The 27,316-nt window shown below is 45.4% G+C and overlaps 1 protein-coding gene across 1 annotated transcript; it reads right to left on the bottom strand.

The window, feature by feature from the left end:
• Positions 1-17,574: 17,574 nt before the first annotated feature.
• On the bottom strand, positions 17,575-19,331 carry LOC144799854 (leukotriene B4 receptor 1-like). The gene has a single exon (XM_078671436.1). It carries the CDS (start codon positions 19,279-19,281, stop codon positions 18,238-18,240), a length of 1,044 nt encoding a protein of 347 aa, XP_078527562.1. The 5' UTR covers positions 19,282-19,331; the 3' UTR covers positions 17,575-18,237.
• Between the last annotated feature and the right edge of the window lie 7,985 nt (positions 19,332-27,316).

Here is a 27,316-nt window from a genome sequence, read left to right as displayed (position 1 = left end):
CTCAACCCCTCACCCTCACTCACCCAACCCCTCACCCTCACTCACCCTCAACCCCTCACCCTCACTCACCCTCACTCACCCTCACCCTAACTCACCCTCACTCACCCTCACCCTCTCTCACCCATAACCCTCACTCACCCTCACCCTCACTCACCCTCACTCACCCTCACCCTCACTCACCCTCACTCACCCTCACCCTCACTCACCCTCAACCCCTCACCCTCACTCACCCTCACCCACCCTCACCCTCACCCTCACTCACCCTCAACCCCTCACCCTCACTCACCCTCAACCCCTCACCCTCACTCACCCTCAACCCCTCACCCTCATCCCCTCACTCACCCTCACTCTCACTCACCCTCACTCACCCTCAACCCCTCACCCTCACTCACCCTCACCCTCACTCACCCTCACCCTCACTCACCCTCAACCCCTCACCCTCACCCTCACCCTCACTCCCTCACCCTCACCCTCACTCACCCTCAACCCCTCACCCTCACTCACCCTCAACCCCTCACCCTCACTCACCCTCAACCCCTCACCCTCACTCACCCTCAACCCCTCACCCTCAACCCCTCACCCTCACTCACCCCACCCTCACCCCTCACTCACCCTCAACCCCTCACCCTCACTCACCCTCAACCCTCACCCTCACCCACCCTCACCCTCACTCACCCTCACTCCCCCTCAACCCCTCACCCTCACCCTCACTCACCCTCACCCTCACTCACCCTCATCCTCACTCACCCTCACTCACCCAACCCTCACCCACCCTCACCCTCACCCTCACTCACCCTCACCCTCACTCACCCCTCAACCCTCATACTCACTCACCCTCAACCCCTCACCCTCACCCTCACTCACCCTCAACGCCTCACCCTCAACCCCTCACTCACCTCACTCCACTCATCCTCACTCCCCCTTAACCCCTCACCCTCACCCTCACTCACCCTCACCCACCCTCAACCCCTCTCCCTAACTCACCCTCACCCTCACTCACCCTCAACCCCTCACCCTCACTCACCCTCACCCTCACTCACCCTCAACCCCTCACCCTCACTCACCCTCAACCCCTCTCCCTCACCCTCACTCACCCTCCCTCACTCACCCTCACCCTCACTCACCCTCACTCCCTCACCCTCACTCACCCTCACTCACCCTCAACCCCTCACCCTCACCCTCACCCTCACTCCCTCACCCTCACCCTCACTCACCTCACCCTCCTCACTCACCCTCAACCCCCTCCTCCACTCACCCTCAACCCCTCACCCTCACTCACCTCAACCCTCACCCTCAACCCTCACCCTCACTCACCCTCACCCTCACTCACCCTCAACCCCTCACCCTCACTCACCCTCAACCCCTCACCCTCACCCACCCTCACCCTCACTCACCCTCACTCACCCTCACCCTCACCCTCCCTCACTCCACCTCCCTCACTCACCCTCATCCTCACCCCTCTCTCACCAACCCCTCACCCTCACTCACCCTCACCCTCACCTCACTCACCCTCACCCTCACTCACCTCACCCCTCATATCTCACTCACCCTCAAGCCTCACCCTCAACGCCTCACCCTCAACCCCTCACTCACCCTCACTCACACTCATCCTCACTCACCCTCAACCCCTCACCCTCACCCTCACTCACCCTCACCCACCCTCAACCCCTCACCCTAACTCACCCTCACCCTCACTCACCCTCAACCCCTCACCCTCACTCCACCCTCACCCTCACTCCCCTCAACCCCTCACCCTCACTCACCCTCAACCCCTCACCCTCACCCTCACTCACCCTCACCCTCACTCACCTCACTCACCCTCACTCACCCTCACCCTCACTCACCCTCACCCTCACTCACCCTCAACCCCTCACCCTCACTCACCCTCACCCTCACCCTCACTCACCCTCAACCCCTCACCCTCCCTCAACCCCTCACTCTCACCCTCACTCACCCTCACCCTCACTCACCCTCAACCCCTCACCCTCAACCCCCTCACCCTCACTCACCCTCACCCTCACTCACCCTCAACCCCTCACCCTCACTCACCCTCAACCCCTCACCCTCACTCACCCTCACCCTCACTCACCCTCACTCACCCTCAACCCCTCACCCTCACTCACCCCTCACTCACCCTCACCCTCACTCACCCTCACTCACCCTCACCCTCACTCACCCTCACTCACCCTCACCCTCACTCACCCTCACCCTCACTCACCCTCACCCTCACTCACCCTCAACCCCTCACCCTCACTCACCCTCAACCCCTCACCCTCACCCTCACTCACCCTCAACCCCTCACCCTCAACCCCTCACTCACCCTCACTCTCACTCACCCTCACTCACCCTCAACCCCTCAGCCTCACTCACCCTCACCCTCACTCACCCTCACCCTCACTCACCCTCAACCCCTCACCCTCACTCACCCTCAACCCCTCACCCTCACCCTCACTCACCCTCAACCCCTCACCCTCAACCCCTCACTCACCCTCACTCTCACTAACCCTCACTCACCCTCAACCCCTCACCCTCACTCACCCTCACCCTCACCCTCACTCACCCTCAACCCCTCACCCTCACTCACCCTCAACCCCTCACCCTCACCCACCCTCAACCCCTCACCCTCAACCCCTCACTCACCCTCACTCACCCTCACCCTCACTCACCCTCACCCTCACTCACCCTCAACCCCTCACCCTCACTCACCCTCACCCTCACCCTCACTCACCCTCAACCCCTCACCCTCACTCACCCTCACTCACCCTCAACCCCTCACCCTCACTCACCCTCAACCCCTCACCCTCACCCTCACTCACCCTCAACCCCTCACCCTCAACCCCTCACCCTCACTCACCCTCACCCTCACTCACCCTCAACCCCTCACCCTCACTCACCCTCAACCCCTCACCCTCACTCACCCTCAACCCCTCACCCTCAACCCCTCACCCTCACCCTCACTCACCCTCACAACACATATTGTGTTACAATAGGTGTCACATTTGCGAAAGATAAAACTATTGGCATTGTAAATAACAAAGCTATTAATTGGCTATTTTCAAAACAAGCACATAAATAAAAAATGTGTCCTTTACAATACCAATAGCTCAAACTTTCCTAATGCGAGACCTATTGCATTGCTGTGCTTCTCTCCCCTGCTGCACTCTCCTGCTCTCTAGAGATGTGGCCTAACGACCAGAGCTGCCATCTAAGTCACGTAAATACAAAACATGTTGCATTCCAAATGCTATAGGTGTCACATTCGCGAAAGTTATAACTATTGGCATTGTAAATGACAAAGCCATCAATTTAGCAATTTTAAAAACCAACAAATAAATAAAATATGTCATTTACAAGACCAATAACTCCAACTTTTCTAATGCGAGACCTATTGCATTTCCAATGCTTGTTGTAGCAGGGTTTTGGGAATATTCCACGTTTCAATGAATATCCTAAGAATAATTTAGGCTTTTGTTGAACCGCTGGGTCTTATAATGTACTGTCCCTGTTCATTTAGGTTTGGCAGACGGACATATACTCTTATGACAGAAGCCAAGGTTCTGCTACTCCACACTTCAATCCTGGCTAACCAGCAACAGTTGCTTTCCTCCCTCTGCTTGGCCATCACTCACCCCAAGGGGAACCCTTGAACAGTGATATCACACTGATGACGCACTCCTCTCCATGTTGAACATGCGTCTCACCTCTGTGCCTATGAGCATCCAGTGATGTCCTCCCTCAGTGACTCAAGCGTTTCACCGCGAGCTTGGGGGCAAGAGGGCACCTATAAGTGTTTAGTACTCTATCACTATAAAATGACTGTCTTAAGTTTTCACATACATGGCAGTCCACCTGTGATTCACACAACTCTCCACCACCATGGTGGCATCAGAGAAGTGGAGCAGTACAGGAGGACCTCTTTCAAGATTTTCATTGTGGAGTAGAGGTCCGCCTTAGGCTCCATTATTCACTACCGTAGAGGAAGAGAATAATGTTATGTCTCCGGTAGATCTTACTGCTCGGAGGGGGGCATCACTAGTGGTCCTATGGTCAGAGTGTTTTATTTTGGGAGGAAAAACCGGTTAGTGTTAGCTCCTCCATGAATCTCTGTCAGGGCTTTTAGAACTGTGTTGAGTCACTTTATTCCATACACTGAAGGGCGATTCCAATTATTTGTACTTTCTAAGTCAACCGTTCTTAAACTGTGGTCCACGTAAAACTGGGGTTTCACAATGCCTACAATTTAGAAAATTAAATATTATTAGCAGGTTAAGAAAGTGTATATACATAAAAGAAGCAAAACGTAAAGTTGAACATTAAAAAAAATCCTGTTTAAGGTGAAGTACTTTGAAATGAAAGGCAAAAGTTACGTTGGTAACCTTAACTTTATTTATTGGAGTAGCACAAGTAAGGCAAACAGAATCTAGTATAGATAATTGATGGCCTCAACAGAAGGGCTGGATGTAAGGAAAACAAAAACAGAAAGCGTTAAAATCAAAAAAGACTTAGAGCCATATGTAGGTAAATGGCATTTACCGAATCGTAAATACAGAATTTTACCGATTCTGTATTTACAAATCGGTAAATGCCATGTAGGTAATTATTCGGTAACAATTACCAAATCGTTAAGATTTGGTAATTACCGAATCGGTATTTACTGATTCGGTAATTGCCATTGATTCCTATGGGCCTTGAGGCCCATAGGAATCAATGTCAATTACCGAATTGGTAAATACCGATTCGGTAAAATTACCGATTTGTCAAGGGGGACAGGGTGTCACTTTGACACCCTGTTGCACCCCTGATTCTGGCTTGTGTGCCATGTGACACACATACATGCCCTTAGGGCATGTATGTGTGCCACATGGCACAGGTGTACATGCACAGATGTGCATGTACACAGGAATTCGTTATTTACCATGCAATAGTATTTCATGGTAAATAACGAATTCCTAAGGGCCTGTGGCACTGTTTCCAGTGCCACCTACATCCCATATTACTGATTCTGTACATTTACCAATTCGGTAATTTACAGATTCTGTAAATGTACCGATTCGGTAAATTTACAGAATCTGTAGTTTTCTGGCCCCCTACATCTGAAACTACAAATACCGGTCGGTAACAGCCGAAATCGGCCGTTACCGACCGGTATTTGGCCACCTACATATGGCCCAAGTGATATTCTAAAGTGTAGCATATTGAAACATCTCTTAGATCAAAAACAACACATAAAAAAAACAACCTTCCTTTTTGATTTAAAAAGTTTTTTTTGTGTTTTTTTAGTTTGTGAATTAAATTAAATATTTCCTCGTTTGAGCAGGTTTTGATGTTTACTCGTTTCTGTATTTTTGTGCATTGTCTTGAGGTAGAAACTGTACAAATTGCTGAGGCCAGGGTCCCCTGGTATCCAGTTGTGATTCAATCAGGGGCCGCAGAAATCAAAAGGCCGACAACCTCTGTTCCAGGTCATCAAGAATGTTTAATAGACATGCATGACTTGTGTGCTGGAACTTCAATCATGTTTACATCTCTACTCTTGTTCTTGGTGATAGACGTATGATAACAACCTGCAGTTCTGGATTAGCCATATGGGGACCCAGGGAGCACCCCATTTAGGCTGAGGATAAAGTGGCTTCATTTGGGGGTGGATTGATGGTGGGCGCATGAGGTGTCAGACCTGAAGAAACACACCCATTTTTTATGTCGATAAATATATGCTTGTCCCCCCCAAATCTTCCTGGAGACTGGTGGACCTACTCACTACACTCATTCAGTAAACTTAAGGGCTCTTATGATCTCATGTTGAAAGTATGATGTTACTACGCAATCATGTTGATCGTGGTATGTTACAACGCAGGTTTTACAATGCAAGTAATTTCAACGACTTGCACTGGAGGGTGCTGGACGTAGGGATAGTACGATTTACTATTCCAACACCAGTCTACGTACAGTAGGGAAGGTGTTGGAATAGTAAACCATACTATTCCTTAGTTTACAGCACCATCCAGCGCAAGTCGTTGAAACGACTTTTGTTGTAAAGCCCGCGTTGTAAACCTGCCTCGGTGAAACTCCTGCGCTGTAAAGGTCACTCCCCTCTGAAGAGGTAGAGCACACCTTGTTGTCGTCCTCTATTGCTCTTCTCTCATGCCTCAGAAGTGCCCTTGCCACTTTCCCTCTCTGCCACTCCCATGGCCATAGATTTAAAAGAAATGTCCAGATATTCACGTCTCGCAAGAATGGACCCATCTGGCCCACTTGATGCCGTAACAGCATCCTACAGAGAGCATTAGAAGGGTTTCTGTCACCATAACCTGTTGAATAATTTTGGAACTGTACTCCTCTCATGTGCATTGCTATATCCACAGACGTGACAAGGTTTTCTGATTTCACATTCCAGATAACCTCTCCCTGCATCCTTCTAGACTTCCATCTCTTCTGCTTTTGGCACCAGCACACATAGGCTAGGAGGGAGATGCAGTGCCTTAATCATGCGCAGACTGATGAAGGTACTTCTCTCATGTGCATTGCTATATCCACAGACATGACAAGGTTTTCTGATTTCACATTCCAGAGTACCTCTCCCAGCAGACTTCCATCTCTTCTGCTTTTGGCACCAGCACACATAGGCTAGGAGGGAGATGCAGTGCCTTAATCATGCGCAGACTGATGAAGGTACTTCTCTCATGTGCATTGCTATATCCACAGACATGACAAGGTTTTCTGATTTCACATTCCAGAGTACCTCTCCCAGCAGACTTCCATCTCTTCTGCTTTTGGCACCAGCACACATAGGCTAGGAGGGAGATGCAGTGCCTTAATCATGCGCAGACTGATGAAGGTACTTCTCTCATGTGCATTGCTATATCCACAGACATGACAAGGTTTTCTGATTTCACATTCCAGAGTACCTCTCCCAGCAGACTTCCATCTCTTCTGCTTTTGGCACCAGCACACATAGGCTAGGAGGGAGATGCAGTGCCTTAATCATGCGCAGACTGATGAAGGTACTTCTCTCATGTGCATTGCTATATCCACAGACATAACAAGGTTTTCTGATTTCACATTCCAGAGTACCTCTCCCTGCATCCTTCTAGACTTCCATCTTTTCTGCTTTTGGCACCAGCACACATAGGCTAGGAGGGAGATGCGTAAGATACTAGATGAAAGCTTGATGTGATCTTAAAGTTATACATTTCCATAACACATAGAAAATATATTTTAAAATGTAATTCCAAGAAGGACAAATGTATGGGCCCATTAAACTGGCAGATAACCTTTACATTACAAAGATGGCAGAGTCACACCTCTATTACAGTTGACACCACTATACATAGGAACATATTTTTTACTTGTAATATATTTGGTCTCCTTAACCAATTTGCAACAAATATGTGCAAAATATCAATCGAAACTCAACCCTACAACATGGAAAGTTTAGTATAAGGGGCGGTCTGCAATTGTTTGCAAGATATAAGGTGCAGGGGCGAATCTGAACGCCCTCGGCCCTCCTTTAACATCCATAACATAAGGGTTGAGGGGTCTGATATGTTGACAGTTGCCAGGACACAGAGGACCGACACTGCTGAGAGCTGCCTTTACGCGTTTTCCCCAAGCGAAGAGACAGCACTGGTGCAGCTCTGAGCTGCCCCGGGCTAACAGTTTTTGTTTTGGATACCCCCCTCTGTCCTCAGGAAAGATGGGGGAGATATACCCCTCACTCTTGTTCGAGGTTGGGGGTAATAAACCCCTCCCCCACCATCTCCCCCGCCCCCACATAGTGTGACAAATATCCCTTCTCTAGTACTTCGGCAAGATGAGGCACAAGAATATATTTTTTCATAGCCAAATTACAACTTTGATAAAAGATTTGGTAACATCAAGCCATTAGGTTTGACCTCTTCTGATTTTCACAAATATTGAGCGAGATAAAAATAAAATACTAAGGGGCAGATTTACAAGCCCCTTGCACCTCATTTACGCCGCCGTTGCGTCACTTTTGTGACGCAGCGGCTGCGCAAATCCTGCTCCATGGTGCGGCAATACTTACAACGTGATGCATCTGAGAGATGCGTCACGTTGTAATGCCCCGCGCCACATGTAGGCGTTCCTGTGCGGGGGGGGGGGGCATTCCGGCGCAGGAACGCCTCCTAAAAGTGGCTGAGTGAAATCTACAAGATTTCACTCAGTCAATTTTAGGCCCATGCTGCGTCAAAACCCTGCGCCTGCCTGAAGCAGGCGAGAGGATTGACACAGGATTAACTAGATAGGGCCCCCGGAGCATTGCTGGAGCTGCGTCGCGCTTGCGACGCAACTCCAACAATGCGTCACTTTCACGGCACAGATGCGTCACACATCTGTGCCGTTTTTGCACCATGGTGCGCCGCACTGTAAATGCGTCTAATCCATGATGGCGGGGCTGTGGCGCACAATAACTGGCGCATCCCTGCTGATTTGCAGGGATGCGTCAGTTATTGTAAATATGCCCCTAAATGCCCCCTTATCCTTGGGCAGGATACAGAGGGTGTGGGGCTGAGCTGTTGGCTTTCTTGTTTTACTCCTGAGCTCCTGGATGTGACATGGATGTGTGTTTGTGTAATCGGACTAATACCCATTTTAAAAGCAAAAAAACAAATGGACTTCTTTGTTACCGCTTAATAAGTATTTTTCCTTCCCTATTACATGCAGTTGATTACAGCTGCTGTGTTAGACAATAAGACATGTTACATTATTTGACACTCATAGCTTTCAGATATTCAATAAAATCGTTAAACTTCTGTGCCGAGGCCCGTAGAATGTATATCCAGGACCTAGGGATGAATTAAATGCTCTGCAGCCAGCACATTCACTTCCTGTGCTATTTTATATACATCAAGCCTCTGACCACAGTTACACCCACATTTCTCCAACAAGCGCATTAACCATCTGAGCTATCCTGTAAGTACCGTACCCAGAGACTTGCTGAATACATTTAAGTCTCTGCAACACGTGCTGTTGCCCACTGAGATATCATACATGCCTTCTATTGTAACTAATTACACACGCCTCAAAAGCGTTACTTATGTTTTACTTGGGTTTGTAAAAAGAATGCATATGTACTTTCAGAGCATAGGCTAACTGAAGCTCCCGTTCTAGCTGGGGCCCGCGTGCCTGTCCTCATGTTCGCGGCAACACGTTGATTGTTTCCCGGACCCCAAGTGGGCTCCAGAAGGCTGTGAATGCGTTTGGAGAATTTTGTCAACTGCGTGGACTTGAGATAAACACCTCAAAAACCAAGTTCATGTCCCTGAATCAGCGGAAAACCTTCAAGGTAAAATTTATTTTAATGGAACTCCACTAGAGCAGGTAGAGGCATTTACGTACTTAGGAATATCTCTCCAGAGTATTATGGGATGGAAAAGTCATATTGACATGGCTGCTCTAAAATTTCACCAGCTTGCGGGTGCCTTAGCCACCAAGCATAAAGCTTCTTTTACCAAGCCAATTACACCTGCCCTAGAGATCTACAATATGAAGGTTATAAGTGCCTCTTTGTATGGTTCAGAACTTTGGGGATTTAATTGTTTGAACCAATTAACAAAGGCGGAGAATAAATTTCTACGCTGTTTAGTTGGGGTCCCCCAAAGTACTCCCACTGTTCCGCTTTTATATGATCTTGGCAGGAAAAAAGCTGCCAAGGAGGATATAGCACGGTTACGGCCTCTATTATATTGGAGACGTATCTGGACAACCCCAGAACTAGCTCACTATGCCCTTGCATTAAAGGATATTATTAGGGCAGATCGTTTTCATTCTATCCCATGGCTTAAAGAGATAAGGGGTTTATTATCAAAGCTGGAACTTGACCACCTATGGGAAGACTCAGACGTCTCAAGGTTTCCATCAAAAATAAATCTGAAAAAAAAGTATTGGGAAATGATCTGGATGTCCGCCCATAGTACCTGTGTAAACACTAATCTAACAGGACGTTTCCTTGAATTTAAACCTCGCCCACTTTGTGAGGCTTATTGGGATAATATAGAGGGTCCGTTTGACCGAAAACTGTATTTCCAGTTTAGAACTGGGACACTTCCTGTAAAAGCTTTCAGCTATAAATGGTCAGCAATCCGGGATGATAAATGTCATAACTGTAAAGATTTGACTGAGAACATAGTCCATATGTTGTTTGTATGTCCCCTTTATACAAGCCCTCGTCGTAAGTGGCTAAAACCAACGTGTATCAACTTGGGCACCCAGAGGTATATTGAGGCTCTAAGGATACTAGAGTCAGACTGTTCACCCTGTATAGCGATTGCCGTTGCTAAATTTTTAAGGTGGGCTTGAATCATACGCATTCGCACTTTACAGTCTCTAGAAGTTAGCTAAAGAACTCTAAGACATCTAAAAACGTAAGAATGATCTTCATTTTATGCATAATTTTAGTTGATCTAAAATACTCTCTAAAAATCTTTAATTCTTTAAATGACAGCAATTAGGATTTAATAACTTTTTAACATTGTATTTTGCTATGTAGTATTAATAATGGTTGTGATGGGATGTATATTTTGCTTTTATGACATGCTGTCGAATAAAGCTTTGAAAATTGAATTGCATAGGCTAACTTCTACTCCTGAGAGGGCCCATCATCAGTCTGCTCACACATTACTCCACCACTTTTCTACCCCTTCCCCCACACAATGTGTGAGCTCCCATTGTAAATTTTTTAAATGTCCTGACCTACAGATGCCTAATATTATAGTTTATAATCTGCATGTTCAGCAAAGGTTTGTAACTATCTATCAGTCTTCTCTAATCGAATACACTGGACGGGTCTCTGCTCATAAACCGAACACTGCACAGATGAGGGAGGTAGTTTTATATCATATGCAGACAACAGGACACATCTTGAATATCACCACAACTGTTTAATGCGCAACATCAAGAGTACGCCTTAGAGAGAGCATTGCACGAACATACAACCAGTAAAGATATGGGGCCTCATTTATGAGAAATGACGCATCGCTGCGTGAAAGCAGCGATGCGTCACTTCTCAGTGCGCCCTTCTTGCGACATGATTGATGCGCCATATTTATAGTATGATGCATCATGTCGCAAGGAGTTACAGATAAGTCAGTATTTCTGACGTATCTGTATGGTGCAAAAGTGACACATCGCTGGAGTGTTTCACAAAAGTGACGCAACTCCAGCAATGTGTCCTTTCACATGGGGCAAGCCCCACGTTAAAGGACTTGCGCCAGTCTTATGCCTGTTGTGAGGCAGGCGTAAGATTTTGACGCATTTGAGTCCTAGAAGTGGCGCAGTGAAATCTGGTAGATTTCACTGTGTCACTTCTACGACCCTTTCTTGCGTGGGAACACCCCCCTGCATACATTATACCTGGCGTAGGTATAATGTCGCGCAGGGTTTTACAAAGTGACGCATCTACCTAGATGCGTCACTTTGTAAATATGGCGCAACAAGGTGCATTTTTTACACTGCTGGTGCGTCACAAAAAGTGATGCACCAGCAGCGTAAAAGTGACGCATAGCCTCATAGATGAGGCCCATGCAACTTAGGTGGAAATCCACCCCCTCACAACAGCACATCAAAGACACCTGGGGCCTCATTTATGAGAAATGACGCATTGCTGCGTGAAAGCAGCGATGCGTCACTTCTCAGTGCGCACTCCTTGCGACATGATTGATGCGTCATATTTATAATACGACGCATCGTGTCGCAAGGAGTTACAGATACGTCAGTGTTTCTGACGTATCTGTAGACGCAAAAGTGACGCATTGCTGGAGTGTGTCACAAAAGTGATGCAACTCCAGCAATGTGCACTTTCACATGGCCTAGTCCCATGTTGTTAGTGCCTGCGTCAGTCTTACGCCTGCCATGAAGAAGGCGTAAGATTTTGACGCATTAGCGGCCAAGAAATGGCGCAGTGAAATCTTAAAGATTTCACTGCGTCACTTCTACGACCCTTTCTTGCTTGAAAACGCCCCCCTTGCATACATTATACCTGGCGCAGGTATAATGTGGCGCAGGGGTTTACAAAGTGACGCATCTAGGTAGATGCGTCACTTTGTAAATATGGCGCAATAAGGCGCATTTTTTACGCCACTGGTGCCTCACAAAAAGTGACGCACCAGCGGCGTAAAAGTGACGCACAGCCTCATAAATGAGGCCCCTGGGAAGTGGTTCCGGAAATGTTGCTTAACTTTTGTGAAAACAAGTCGACAGTGCGGTTTCAACACCGAGGAGTTTCCGTCACTGCATTGTGCAGAGGATGACACTGGCAGTAGTGGGGGAGTTTTCATCAGCGATAATATTCACTTGAGGTACCTCAGCGGGGAAATCCCACTTCTAGGGAGGGGGGTCTCTAAATGCATGCTCAGGCTGTCGTTCGATCATGGATGCACGTTGTCTTTTGTTCTAACCACAGAGGGATTGCAAATCACCCTTTGACTCCCCTCTGATAACATTTCTCTTCATCACAAATTGGTCGATTCACCACAAGCTTTGCATTTCTCCTTTTTATGGTTCTAAGTACATCGATTTTAAATTAACTGACATGCTGTTTCCCATAGCAGGGGGACTCGGCGGGCCTTTGGCGTGCCAGAAGGGACCAGAACTTTGTAAAATAGGAAGTGCCGGGACTGAAAGTTTAGCCAGTACTGCAGAAAGTCGTAGTACCGAAAACCAAGGCTGGGTGGGCTTGAGCGCTCTACTACATGCATCTTTAACCCAATACCAGCCACCCCCTGCCCTGCCCCTCTGTCTCACTCCCGCACGTTCTTTGTCACCTCTGCTTCATCCCTCTGTCACTGTATTTCCATCTTTCGCTTCGCCTTCTGCCACCTTTTGTGTTTTTCTCTCTTTTGTTCTGGGTCAAAGTGTGATGAGGAAGAATAGGTGCTCGTGGCCACCCCCGCCTCGGAGGCATCTCCCTTTGCCATGAAATCCTACAGCCAGCAGCGAGAGCTCTGTTTGTCTTTAAGACGTTATTTGACGTATTTAGCCCTAGTTGGGCTTCGACGACATGGGTGTTTCCTCTGCCGCTGACTGACCATGCTCGTAGCTCTTAATATTACTAAAGTGAGGGACAGTCTACGTCAGTGGTTGAAGGAGCATACTTCCATTTCGTTCAGTATGCTTTTTCAGTAATTTAATTTGTTTTTCAGCAGGTTGGCATGAGTCTACTGCACACAGCACTATCAGTTAAAGACACAGGGGCAGATTTATGTCGGACTTGCGGTACTTTTGAGCAGCCGTTGCGTCACTTCTGTTATGCAGTGGCGGTGTAAACCCAGCGCCATATTACGACCTACTTACATCGTGACGCATCTATGGAGATGTGTCAGGGTGTAAGGCCCTGCGCCACATGAAACCTGCGTCAAGGGGGGGTGTTCCGTTGCAGGAACGCCCCAGAAAAGTGACTCAGTGAAATCTACAAGAATTCACTGAGTCATTTTACCAACTCTGATGCATCAAAACCCTGCACCTGCTTGAAGCAGGCGTAAGGCTTGACGCACCACGTTACAGATAGGGCAAAGTTGGAAAAGTGCTGGAGGTGCGTGCCGCACGCAACACAACTCCAGCACTGAGCCAACTTCACGCCCTAGATACAACACGCACATGTTTATTCCAGCGCCATGGTGCGCCGCATTATAAATGAGCCGCCCAACATGGGTGGCGCAAGGATAAACTTCTTTCCTGGTGCATCTCTGCTGATTTGCAGAGATGCGTCAGGCAACATAAATCTGCCCAACAGTGTCAGACAGCCACGCAGCAAATACACACAACCCGAAAGGGCCCTCTAAGGATCACAAGGCTCGCCCCCCACAGTGTGTACTTTACATCCCTGACATCGAATATCGGCGAAGCTTACAACCGTTCTATGTGCTGCCAGTCCGGTACACTCTTGCTCACCTTTCATTTCTTTAGTAAAAGACACAGTCATGTGGCACCCCTTCAGGTGTGCTTATCATAGGTCTTCATTTTGAACAACAAATTCTTTCTTTCTGGCAAGACCAGTCATCAATATTATCTTGGCTCCTTTACTACTAAGGGCCCCATTCCGATGTCGGACAGACCGAAGTCTGACATCGGAATGTAAATATGGTACCCTTTCATGTATGTATCTGTGTGACAGGGGTGTTCAATGGGTGTTGTGTGGGCGTTCCACCACACCACCCATTGCTTTTTTACGCTACCCCAGATTTACAGTCAGGTGTTAATCTGAGGTAGTGCCAAAAACTAACGCCATGCTAGAGCAGGCGTTAGAATGGCGCAACAAGGAGGAATGCTTTTATTTCTCCTTGTTTTTTCTTTTTCTATGTGTGCCTCATTCTGCAGCACATATAGAAAGAGTAAAACGCCATTAATGATTGTTTATGTGCAGAAAGGTGTCCCTTGCTGCACATAAACAATTATTCAATAATGACGATTTGCTACTTCCAGTGTGCTGCAAAGAAGTAACGAATAGCCATTCCTGCACATAAACAATACTTCCCTACAATGCAGGAACCCTTGCACTATGGCTAATGTTTGCGCCAGCATCAAGGGAAACACAGGGGTGCGCCGTATAGTAGTAAATACAGCGCATCACTGCATTATGGAAATGTCGGAGTGCGGCCCTGCCAAATTTGGCGCAGCACCATGCTCTGACATTTTGTTGTAAAAAATATGCCCCATGGTTTTTTCCAAAAACAAAACACTCCTTACCAGATATTTTGCCCACAAATACTGTTTTGTGTGAGAAGTCTTTACAGCTTTCTAATCATACAATACAAACTTTTTGTTGGATTTTTGTCATGCACCTTCGTGCTTTCAGTGAAGTCGGTCAAGTGTAATAAAAATTGGCACTGTTGGTGAGGTTCAACTTTGCAAACTTTTAATTTCCGCCGGATAACTGAACCCCCTTTGAAGTAAACACAAGGGAGGAAGGGACAGTTCAGGCTTCATGTAGTTAGCAAATCTGGGGGCATATTATCAAGGACGGGCGTTAAAAATATCGCCGCTTTAGCGGCAGAAAACGACCGCTACAGCGGCGATAAGCCCATTATCGCCGATTTAGTGGCAGTTTTCTGCCGCTAAAGCGGCGATAATGGGCTTATAGCCGCTTTAGCGGTCGTTTTCTGCTGCTAAAGCGGCAAGAATTTAATCGCCGTGCTTGATAATATGCCCCCTTGTTCGATCCATGTCCATGCACTCCTCCCCTGTCATTACTCACCTCTTTATGGCTTGCACGCTCACTAGAAACGTCAGAATAAATGCGCAGTGTTTGACCCTGGTGGTTTTCTTCTTTTAAGCGCTTCAGTTCGGAACACTAGGGCATCTCAATCACAGGCAGAAAAGGCCCTTCATCCTCTTTTCATAAATTAAGAAAGTGTCAAAGAAGATCATCATAATAGAACATATAAATACATTTCATTACACAAATCCATCCTGAGCAGATAAGAGAAATTCATTTACTTGAAAGAGAAAGATACTGTGCAGAAAAAGCTGAAAGAGACCTTATTTTCAAGTTATTTCTGGAGTATGAGCAGGATTAAGAGAGACCATCCACCACCAAGACGACATTCTGCTGTCTGCCTGCAGACACTCGTAAACCTTTGATTAACTCCGGACTGGATTATGGTAACACTCTCTTTGTGGAGTGCCATATGACACAATTCTGGTTGTTACAAAATGCATCACACAAAGAAAGTGATGGTTGTAATGCTTGAATTAATTTCAAAGCAAAACCAAACACTCCGTCCATCATCCCCTTTTGTATCGCTTTGTTCGCCCTAAGTTGGCAGGGTATGCCCAGACGTGGGTCCCTTGCTCACTTTGCCACTGGATTCAAGCAAGCCTGGCTGATGACGGCTGATTAGCCAGAAACCGGTCACAGGATGCTTGTTTCCAGTCCAGGGAGGACCTGGCTTGGCAGTTCGGGCTGGACTGTTCCCATGAAGCAGAGGGTCAGACTGATTTGCATATAGCCAATACTGAACTGGGGTGGTGGAGTGAGTTAAGAATGATGATGGATTAAACCCAGATCAGTTGACAGGGGGTGAGTGCTTGCAATGTTCAACACTCCGTCCATAATCCCCTTTGGTTTTGAATTAATTTCAGCCACTAGTAGTTACTTGAGGCCACATTCCAGCCCAGTGTAATTTTTCACACCATGCCAACTGTTTGCACACAGACATATGCAAATCAGTCTAAACCCTGCTCCAATGGGAACAGTCCAGCCCGAACTGCCAGGCCAGGTCCACCCTGAACCATAACACAAGTAACTCAAGACCCTTATTAGGGTTCATCAGTGGGGACTAGCTTGGTTCCAGTGGTGCAGTGTGCCCGAGACCCGTGTCTGGGCGTACCCGTCCCACTTACTTTTTCACATTGAAGTAACCCAAAAAATGATGGATGAAATGCTTGAATTAATATCAACCACTGCATTAACGACCCACAACCCAGCTTCTTTTCCTACTATTCGTTGACTTTATGCTGGTCTTTGACCATATACAGCTCTCAGTTGCCTTTTGGCTATGTTTGCACTATAGAAATACCATATACATACATGATGGCTGCTTGCTTCCATGGATTCTGTAGTACATTTGTTAATGCCATTCATACACAGTTAAGATATAAGGGACACAAGGAAACATACTAATGAGATACATTCTTTTCTAGAAGACAGTTGTGACTACAAAGAATGAAGTTGTCATAGAGAGGAGTAAACAACACTCACATTAAATAGGGGTAAGATGGAGCTACGTCATTAGTTCCTAAGGTATTCCTTCTTATGACCTCATTCAGCATTTCGCATTACATGTACTAAATAAAAAGGAGCAACTGGTGGGAAAAGATGGGCAGCAATGAAGAGAATAGAGTATGCTCTGGTGCAAAAAAGGGAACGAATGTACGCATTAGAAAAAATAAATAAAAACTGACTTAAGCAGATAAAATACGACAAGTTTTAATTGTTGTATTACTAAATTCTGTGGCTCAAATGCTGGGCATATATTCATACGTGTGCACCTCCTCCAGCAATCTCAGGTACCGGCCCAGCAGCGCTCTTCGGGCAAACCAAGCATTGTTTGAAAAACGTAGCATATTACCAAGGTGACAGTGCTTGGTCGCAGCTCCCAAGGCTGCTGCGTGGCTGCAGTTATAGCAGAGCCGAACCTGCCTCTAACCGGTTGAGACTCAGCTGGACGTCCAGCCCACTCACCCGCGTGCCGTGCACCCTGCATTCTTTCATCCGTTCATTCCACTAATAAAGAAAAAACCACGGATGAAATATGGAACTGGGAGAGCTCAATACATTATTCTACTTAATATTTTTAGTACAAAATGCATATTTAGAAAATTCAGGTGCGTACTAGAAATGTAACACATTACATGCAAATACAAAGAGCAGACTTGTTGTATAATGCCAATTTCGTTCGCAATACCGACACACCTCTTTCTGTTTATGTCTGTGCCATCCAAGCTCTCCTATGTGTTTGTGTATTTATATATATATATATATATATATACATATATATATATATATATACATATATATATATATATATATATATATATATATATATATATATATATATATATACTAGATCTCCACCAATCCCCTCTTCCTTTTTCTCTAACTCCCCATCACACCAACTTTGTCTTTCATTAATCAGCAAACCTGTCAAGCTCACCCTTGCCACTGTCCCTCAATGTAATGCATTTTCTTTCTTTACATATGTCTTGTTAAAACTACTTTATAGTGTGCCTATACTACAAAAGAAAAGCAGATGTTAAGGCTCAAGTTTTTGATTTCCTTACAATACAGTTTGCAGTTAAAGTTTGATTTCTAATAATACATATTTTTGTACAATACCCATTTCAAATATTAGAACATTATCCCTAAAAAACACACAAGTATCTCAAAACATTTGTATACTAAAGGGATGGCGCTCTAATGGACTAAATCTTCCCAGAGAGTACCAAAATCAATTAATAAATCATGTAATATAAAAAAAATGAACAAGTAACAAGCGTATTAAGGGCCTACATTGCCATCTTGGGGTTTAGGTGACATTTATGAACCATTCGGTCTTCGGACACAGTTCACTGTTATGTATTTCCCCTCTCTCTAGATATATATGTATATATATATATATATATATATGAATACCCTAAGAGCAGCCTATGCTTCCCCATGATGTGAGCATCTTTTCCAGATGCAGTATACAGGTAAAACTCTAAAACAAAGAAAAGGTTGAGTCACTGCGAGCAGATAGGATTCTGTAGCGATAGATCTGTAGTGGCACTTGAGTTCTGCATGCTTTTGGTCACTTTCTCCTTAGAGTCCTCGTTCACTTGTCTGAAGAGTTTGTCAAAATTGGTCCCTCTTAAACCTCCACGGAAACTGCGAGCAACGAAGGCGTATAGTATTGGGTTCAAGCAACTGCTCAAAAACACCAGCGTGTCACAGATATTTTCCGCTGATACTGCAGCATTCTCTAAAGTCTGAGACAATTCGGGGTCCGAGGTCCTTCGCGTCACTGATGAAATCAATAACATGTTCGTGATGTGATATGGAATCCAGCAGGCAAAGAATGCAATAATGACACTGGCAATTAGTCTCCCAGATTTGCTCTTTTTCTGGAATTTCAGACGTCTCATTCTCCTAAAGACAAATGCATAACACACGATCATGATTGAGAAGGGAGCCAAAAAACAAAACACCAGATCAATCGATAAATCTGCTAATTCTTGCTGATCAGATGTGTACACCCAGTCGTCGCATTGGACAATGCCATCGCTCTCTGTAGTTGAACGGAAGAGGTAGGCAGGAGTAGCCAGTGCCAGAGAAATGGTCCAGATGCTCAGCACGGTCCCATAGATGGCCCTTTTCTTCTGCCAACTTCTTGAAGCAAATGGAAAGACCACAGCAGTGAAGCGTTGGATGCTCAACACGGTCAAGAAGAACACGCTTACATACATGGTAAAGCAGTTAATGTAGCTGAGGAACCGACACATGAACAACCCGTACACCCATTTGTCTATGAATGAATGAATCCAGAAGGGAAGCGTGATCAAGGCGAGGAAGTCAGCTATCGCCAAGTTCAGGAGAAGAACCACAGTCATGGAACGCTGGGGGATCTTGCAGAGTATGGTCCAGATAACCAAACCATTCCCAGGAATTCCAATCAGGAAACAAAATCCAGCACACAGGCTAGGGACCAGCACATCTGCAGCCCATTGATCACCGGAATCCGAGGCGTCATTCAAACCATCTCCTATGGTATTGTTTGAAGGATCCATTGCACACGTGCAAAGCCGGGCCAAATGTCTATCGGTGGCCGCGTTAACCTTTCTCAAATAGTTACTGTGAAAATGATGTGTGAATTGGTGCATGAAATGAGCTGGAACAAGGATATTGCAACATCATTTCCTGTAGCTCCTAGCCTTGCTACAAACGAATCTGCTGTCATAACAATTGTGAAACGCTTAGAGAAATTCCAAAACCAGGGCAGCATTGAAACAGCAGCACACTACTTGTAAAAGCAAAGAAATGCAAGCGAGGTATTCTATGTTCAAAGTGTGTTAGTGCAATATAGGCAGCAGCTTTCATGTGGACCAGAACTGTATCTTATTATATTTTATCGAGTCAAACAAATCTAAAATTATCCTATAATCTATCTTCTTTTACTCAAGGGAGGCCAATTTCAAGATTCTCCCCTGGTGTAGGGAGTCATTCTTATAATCTCCACCTGTCTCATCAGAATGAGGTTAGGGTATGGGTGATTACTGTTGTTCCAGGAACAGCCTTTTAAAAAGCTATTCACTTTTAACCCTCTCTCGCATGCACTCTGCCCTATAAATAACAGCTATTACTATGACCCAATGTAATAGTACTCAACTTAATGACATCAAAGGGGCGGAAGGCTGAGTCAGAATTACAGGGATTAAAAACTGTGGTCTGCCAATCAGTAAATGTTTCAGCGGACAACCCCCAACTCATTAAGCCATCATGTTGGTTGTCTAAACCAATCACAAATACATTACCACAGAGGAGCAGCCTTACTCTGTGATGACCCCTTGCCAGCTCTCACACTGCTGCTGGGACACCAGACTCTCTGTCCAATGGGAACTGAAAACCTTCCAAGACACTGAACACTTCTGCCAGACATTTTTCTGGGGTCCCGTAGCGATTTGGGTAGCATTCTGTGTTGGCACTTTCAGTCGCCACCGGTATTGTATCCCATCAGGATAAAAAAGTTATTCCTTTTCAGTGCTTGACTCTCCAGGTAGTGTGGACAAGCAGTCAACAATTATATATGAGTTGAGAGGAGTTAGAAACTCAGATACAGTATGACTCAGTATAAATACTCAACAGAATATAAGGAAAGGAGTTTTATTAACAGTTTGGATAATAAATCAGATAAAAAATAGCATAAACCAAAAAATAAAAAGAAGGTTCAGCCACCCACCTTGGTGAGGGATGCAACTGCAAAGATTTGTATTGGTCTAACATGTGCATAAGATTTCTCATAACAGTGGCCTTTTGCCCAAATGTATTCTGCTATGTTCTATTTGGGTGGGCTCAGCACTCAGGTCTCTAGTCTTTCGCAAGAGGTTTTCTCCAGCAATGGATTCCAAGGGTTATCTCAGTTCAACTCTGTCTCCAGACAAATCTTGGGTAGCACAATTGACAGCTCAACATGCTCTAGCTTCAGCTCATGAGCTTCCAGTACCTAAAGTTAAAATTAAAGTTGCCATCCCCAAAATCTTATAACCCAAAAAGCAAGCATTTAAACACGGTCCTTACTCCAAGGGTGCATGAAGACATCAGATGTCTGTATCTCAGGATCTAGCAGTTGCAGTTATAATATTCCTGGGCCTGGATACCCAGAGGACTGGTCTGCAGTTTGAGGTGTCACTAGGTACAACTAATGATTGGTCGTTTTGGATTAGGTTTTGACTATATCTTTCCACAGCGGTATGAATACAGCGCTACGAGACCTCTGGGTAGAAGTGCACTATATAAATACAAACACATTTGCATTTACATTTTAAAAGGTCACTATCTCCAGAAATGACATGGGCTAAAAGGTGGTTCATACAATTCCAAAATAAAACTGACTTCCTCCACAGTCAACATATCATGACTCCTGTTAGGTGTGTGATAGCAGACTTCCTCCTGATCCTTCTGGAACTCAGAGGGGAAATAAATGTCCTCTACTTGCACTTGATGGATCAGGATGGAGCAGGCTCCCCACCTCTTGAGATGGCATGTGATTATTACCTACAGAGCACAAATTCTACTCTTGTTTTGCGTGAACTGCAGGTATCTCATGGCTCATGGGTATCCTCAGTCCATCGGGACATCATCCACACATCTTACAATCACCTGAGCCTTCTTCAGGTATTCCAGTAAACCGGTTGGCTTCTCCTGGCTCACAAAGTCTCGCTCCTAATGCAAGGAGGCTCTCATTCTCCCAGTAGAGCAAAGAAGCAAGACTTCATGCAGGCTTGCCACAATTAGGTCCAGGCTGGGAAGAGAGTGGCAAACCATCATCTTGGTCAACTATTCTTCTAACTGCATAGATGAAACAGTCCTCTCTATGTCCAGACAAACCTCAACAACCAAGTGCTTGCTTAAGGGACAATGGAAGGAGACCATAGTCAACCAAAGATTCTGCTTTATTCAAAGGTCCTAGCATTTCTTTAATCTTGGTTAATTCAATCTTTCTGTCTGTTGTCCTTTAATGGGCTCTGTAGCGCAGAGTCTCCAGTCATACCAGTTTACAGTGGTATAGTTCAATGAACAATAGAATGGGCAGTGTTTGCCTTCTCCAACATAATGATGGGGGGGATGGAAAAGGAGCACGTGCAGGCAGGCATGTCCAACAGGTACATAGTCAGCTTTCTCAGAGAAAACCACCATTTTGTGTAGTACACACACAGATTCTAAATGGACCCCATCAATCACAGAGTCATAATGAAATGCACACCCAAATATCCTGAATCAATGTCCCACATATGATGAATGCCAGAGATCCCGGTTATGGCCAGATAGTCAATAGGTAGCCTCCACACAAGTGTACAAGAAAATGACCAGATATTCTGGACTATCAATTTGCTGCCACCACCATTATCCACTTTATAGCCTGGGTTTAGCCGATAGCAGTCGCACTCACTGAGAGAAGAGGATACACTATGTGTGTCTACCAGTCGAATATGACACGTTAGAACATTTACTAATACCACGTGTGTCATTCCAACCCGGGTATTAGTATGTGTTGTAATTTACCACATCCCTCCATTACATAGCATACTTTTGCCACAAATATGCCTTTACCACGCATGACATTACAACGCAAAGGAATGCCTGGTAAAGGTATACTCTTGGTAAAAGTATCTAATGTAAGTTACACTACCATGCCATAACCTAAACACTAATTTAGCACCCCTGCACGACCCTCCCCCAACCCACATTTCTCTCACTACCCTGCACAACACCCAACCCTACCCTAAACCCTGCACTACCCCTGCATGACTTCCTCACACTAAAATACTACCCTGCATGACCCCCCGACCCTACCCTAATTCCTAAAACACTACCCCCTGCAGACCCTCCCATGACCCCCAGTCCTCTCCCTACCCTAAAACACTACCCTGCACGACCCTCCCGACGCTACCTTAAAACAGTACCTTGAAATACACACACACACACCCCACCTTCGACCCCCTTTTACCCTAAAAAAGTAACCCCCACCCCAGGGACAATCCCCCTTACCTTTCTCCTCATGGTTCCTCTCTCCTCCTGGTTCCTGCTGCATGTCGTGTCTGAGAGGCAGTGCACGTCATTGGGAGGAAACGGAAGAGCCTCTGTTTCCTCACAACAAGGTGGATCGCCTATATTTTTTTACATCGTGGTAACGCTTGCGATGTAACTGTATGTGAAGAAACAGCCGCGTTGTAAGGACTGTTTCCCCTACCAGTTATCACTGCACAGATTAGAAACAAAGAACCAAGGTGGATTATCTCCAGTAGACCTGCATAACTGTTGAGTTCATGGGAGAAAAATGTAGAAAGGCCGGAGGACAATGCTTTTCCAAGCTGTGTAAACGACTTTTGGGCCAACAGCGTTTACCGTTACAGCCTTTTCACCTTTGCCCTATTGGCTTCCACCCCTGTTTCTAATGTTTCCTAATCTAGGGTGGGTGAAGGAGGCAAGCTAGGCTGTGTGCACCAGAAAAACAGCAGATGTGGGGGTGGCCTCACATACCTGTTCCCCAACTGTTGGACACTGTATTCTCCAGACATTCGTCCATTGGCTGCTGTCCTTTTATTAATCATGAGGTGAGCATAAAGGATACAAAAAAAACTCACAGAATGCACAATGTGAGTACACAGATTGTCAGCCGATAGCGTGTGAGTCCATCAGAAATTTGAGGAGCCCAGCGTTGGTCCCATCTCTTGGCTGTTCTGTGAGGATAAAGCACAGAGGATGATTCCATCCCTAACTGTTTCATTGGTGATTTAACTTACTACCATGCTCTCCCTTTTCTACTTCATCTATAAGGGCAAAAGGTATGGCTAAAGCTTGTTTCTTGCTGTAACATTTGACAGGGAAAAAGTACAATGAGGCCTTCATGGACATTTTTCTTCAAAAGGCAGTATCGAACACCTTCCCCAAATATGTTTAGTATGGTGATGGTAATAGTAAATGTCACCCCCACTAATGTCCAACAATTTCCTTCAATATGGTTAGATTGGAGTGGGAATAGTAAATGACACCCCTTTAGGGTCCAAATTGGTTTAGATTGGAGTGGGAATAGTAAACGTCAACCTTTTAGTGTTTATGCTGGAGTCTGATTATTTCATTTTATAATTTTAGGCTGAGACCCTTTACTTTAACCCCTTGCATGCTCATGACGGAACGGTTCCGTCATCAGCGTCGGTGCTCCGGTGCTGATGACGGAACATTTCCGTCATGAGCCAATACGGTTTTAAACCCTTCAGCACTGCAGCGAAATTCACGCAGCACTGAAGGGGTTAATTGTAATTGTATGTAGCCGAGATTGTTCGTGTTCTTTTATTAGAGTTGTTGGTGTTTAGAAATATAATGAAAATGACTTATTTTTATGTTTGTAGGCAATAATACCATTAGTTCATCCATACTAATATTATAAAGAGACAGCCCAAACCTTTGAGGCGGGTAATCTCAGTAACCACAGCACCAATCACAACACCCAATACAGCATTGGAAAGGGCAGTTGCAGCAGAAGGACCTAGGCTATGCAGACGCCCACCATATACATTTAAAAGGTAAAAGAACCGTGCCAGCAAAGTAGTCCCTTGTGGGCATGTCTGCGTTGTGCTGTGGGCGTGTGCTGGGGGCGTGACAAACGCTGGGGGCGTGTCAAATGCTTGGGCCGTGTGCTACGTTCCGCCCTTCATGCCATGTGGGTTGTACATACAAAATAATCATATTGTGTGCTGTGGGCGTGTGCTGGGGGCGTGACAAATGCTGGGGGCGTGACAAACGCTGGGGGCGTGTGCTACGTTCCGCCCTTCATGCCATGTGGGTCGTACATACAAAATACTCATATCGTGTGCTGTGGGCGTCTGCTGGGGGCATGACAAACACTAGGGGCGTGTGCTACGTTCCGCCCTTCATGCCATGTGGGTCGTACATACAAAATAATCATATTGGAAAAATAATACAAGGCTCACATTCGCAGCTTGCGCCGGGCCTCAAGCGAGACCACACGCGAATGAGCAGGTCTGCGGGGAAAATTACTGCAGCGTCTCCGGCGTGCTGTCACTCAACTATGTGTATGAATTAATTTACACACAGCGACCAAAAAATGCACGGGAGCAAGAGCGTTCAATGGGTGTCTGCGTTCAGCTGGAGGCGCGCCAATTACGCAATTGCGCCGCATCAATGGATGTCACAAACGACAGTGGGCAAGGCAATTGCGGATTGCACGGGAGCAAAGGGGCGTACACAATGTGCACGGCAATCGGCAGCCACCAATCGCCACACATTTAAAAAAATAGGACACCAATCGCGCACCTGGGCGTATGCCTTCAATGGGCGTCTGCGTTCACCTGGAGGCGTGGTAAGTAACCGTTCGCTCGACTCCCTTGGGGGACTGCCCGTTGTCTCACACATACTGGGGACGAATGCAGTGTGTGCCTTGGCCTGGGTGCGTCTCAAAGGGCCGAATGTAGTGTGTGCCTTGGACTGGGTGCGTCTGAAAGGGCTGAATGCAGTGTGGGCCTTGCCCTGGGTGCTTATCAAAAACACTCGGGTCCGAAGACCGTCGGTGTGGGTCCTAAGCAAACAATAAAAGCGGGGAAAAACTTTCAAGGCTCACACAATTCTAATTGTTATACGTTCGCCGCTGGGCCTCAAGAGGGGGCACACGCGACTGAGCGTGTCTGCGGGGACAATTACTGCAGCCTCTCCTGCATGCAGTCACTCAACTCTCTCATTAAATGTTCACCCCTGGGGAGTCTGGGTCCGAGTTGGCTGAGGTGGGAGGCGGGGGGGGGGGGAACCAGTGTCGGAGTAGTGCCCGGCTGGGCGCGCACGAATGTTCCATATTGTATTACTATGTACCTTGTCTTGATTCCCAGAGGATTGACTAGAACTGTGACGTCTGCACCCTATCGGGCCTCGGAGTAGGTAACCTAACTCTTTACATGTACTCTGTTAATGATGCCACGTATTGGGGGGATTTGTTCTGTTGCTATTTGTTAGACTGTATTTCTATTGGAAAATTTATCCATACAGACGAATGGGAGACGGGTTCAATAGAAGACGTGGGAAGGGGTATAAACAGAAAACAGCGGATGCTAGTGATGCACAAGTACTTTTAGCGAACGATTATGTTTATCATTGTGGCACTTCTTACCTTTACGCCGCCCGGCCTCCGGGCTGTGGGCCTAGTGGCTGTGTATTCTACTGTATGATGACTTTGGTTATTTCACCTGGCAGTGCCTATGCGTAGATTTGCTTGATAATGTCTTCTATGTCTTCCGCAATAAACATATATTTTTTTAAAAAACAGAAAACTCTCTCATTAAATGAAATTACATGCGGCTGCTAACATCAACCAGGGCTGCAGCTGGGCCTCAAGCGGGGGAACACGCGAATGAGCGTGTCTGCGGGGACAATTACTGCAGCCTCTCATACCCGGACAACGTCGGGACGGGCTGCTAGTTGTTTTATATAGAACAAGGACATGTAACATATTTTTTCGTTTAATTTATTTTTTCAAAGTTTATTGTATAATCAAAGTTTATTGTATAATTTTATATTTTTAAACATGTGCATTTCAACTTAAAAACATTTATAAGATAAGTAAATAACACATATCATTATTTTTCATTTATTTAATATTTCTTATATTGTTTTACATACATGTTTTCAACCTTATTTTAACATATGATTTTTCAGTATATTTTAAATAATTGTACATTTATTCGTACATTTATTCAGCTTTTGGACAATATTTCTCATTCATTTCTATGAGGAGATAATCTTTTCTATACTTTCATTTAGCGGCCACTTTTTCTTACCACTCCCTTCTATATTGGAATCTATTTGTGTAATCTTTAGTCTATTTTCCCTGGACCAGGTTGTGGTAAGGTGCTGCTGTTCGTCGAAGCAAGTAAGTCCTTTTTTAAGGATTTTCTAAAGGTATTTACAGTAGGGGCGTTTAAGGGGGAGGTCTACAAGTTAGTTATAGTGTTGTTTGTGTTTTTGGTCTATTTTGATGTATTAATAGTAGTATTTGTCACTAGTTTGTAGTTTTTTGTTTTCGTATACTATTTCAATCATGTATCATGTTATGTTAAATTGTGTTATGTTGCTTATATTTTGATGGTTAAGTGTGATGTACATGCATTTTGGAGAATGTAGTATGATATGTGGGTGGGTTTATTTAAATTACTTTACAGGTTTTAGTCTATGAGTTTTTTTAAAGGAAATCATTTTTGGTAAAAAATACACCAATACTTTATATTTTGATTTCATTTGGTCTCAGGTTACCTGGAGCGTTTCTTTTTCTAAAACATGTTTTAAGGTTTTGTATGTTTACTGCATACTTTTGATGCTTTTTTAGGGATTTTCGTTAGATTTTTTTCATTTTTGCATCTATGGGTCTTTTTAGACAATTTTGTCCCCATTTTTAGTGGTTTACTATTTTTCATATAATGATTTTTACTCTGTCCCAAATAAGAATCTTATAGAGCTTTCTAATGTTTTATTAAATTTGGAACAAAATATAGTTACAGAGGAGGAGATAGGGATCCTCATTGGGGGGGATTTTAACGCGAA

Source organism: Lissotriton helveticus, chromosome 12 (assembly GCF_964261635.1).
Source record: "Lissotriton helveticus chromosome 12, aLisHel1.1, whole genome shotgun sequence".
Lineage (NCBI taxonomy): Eukaryota > Metazoa > Chordata > Amphibia > Caudata > Salamandridae > Lissotriton > Lissotriton helveticus.
The sequence above is the reverse complement of the archived record's forward strand: the minus strand, read 5'-3'. Positions and strand labels throughout refer to the sequence as shown.

Bases quoted from the DNA above. Each gene is read 5' to 3' on its own strand.
- LOC144799854 (XM_078671436.1), bottom strand. From the start codon at position 19,281: ATGGATCCTTCAAACAATACCATAGGAGATGGTTTGAATGACGCCTCG.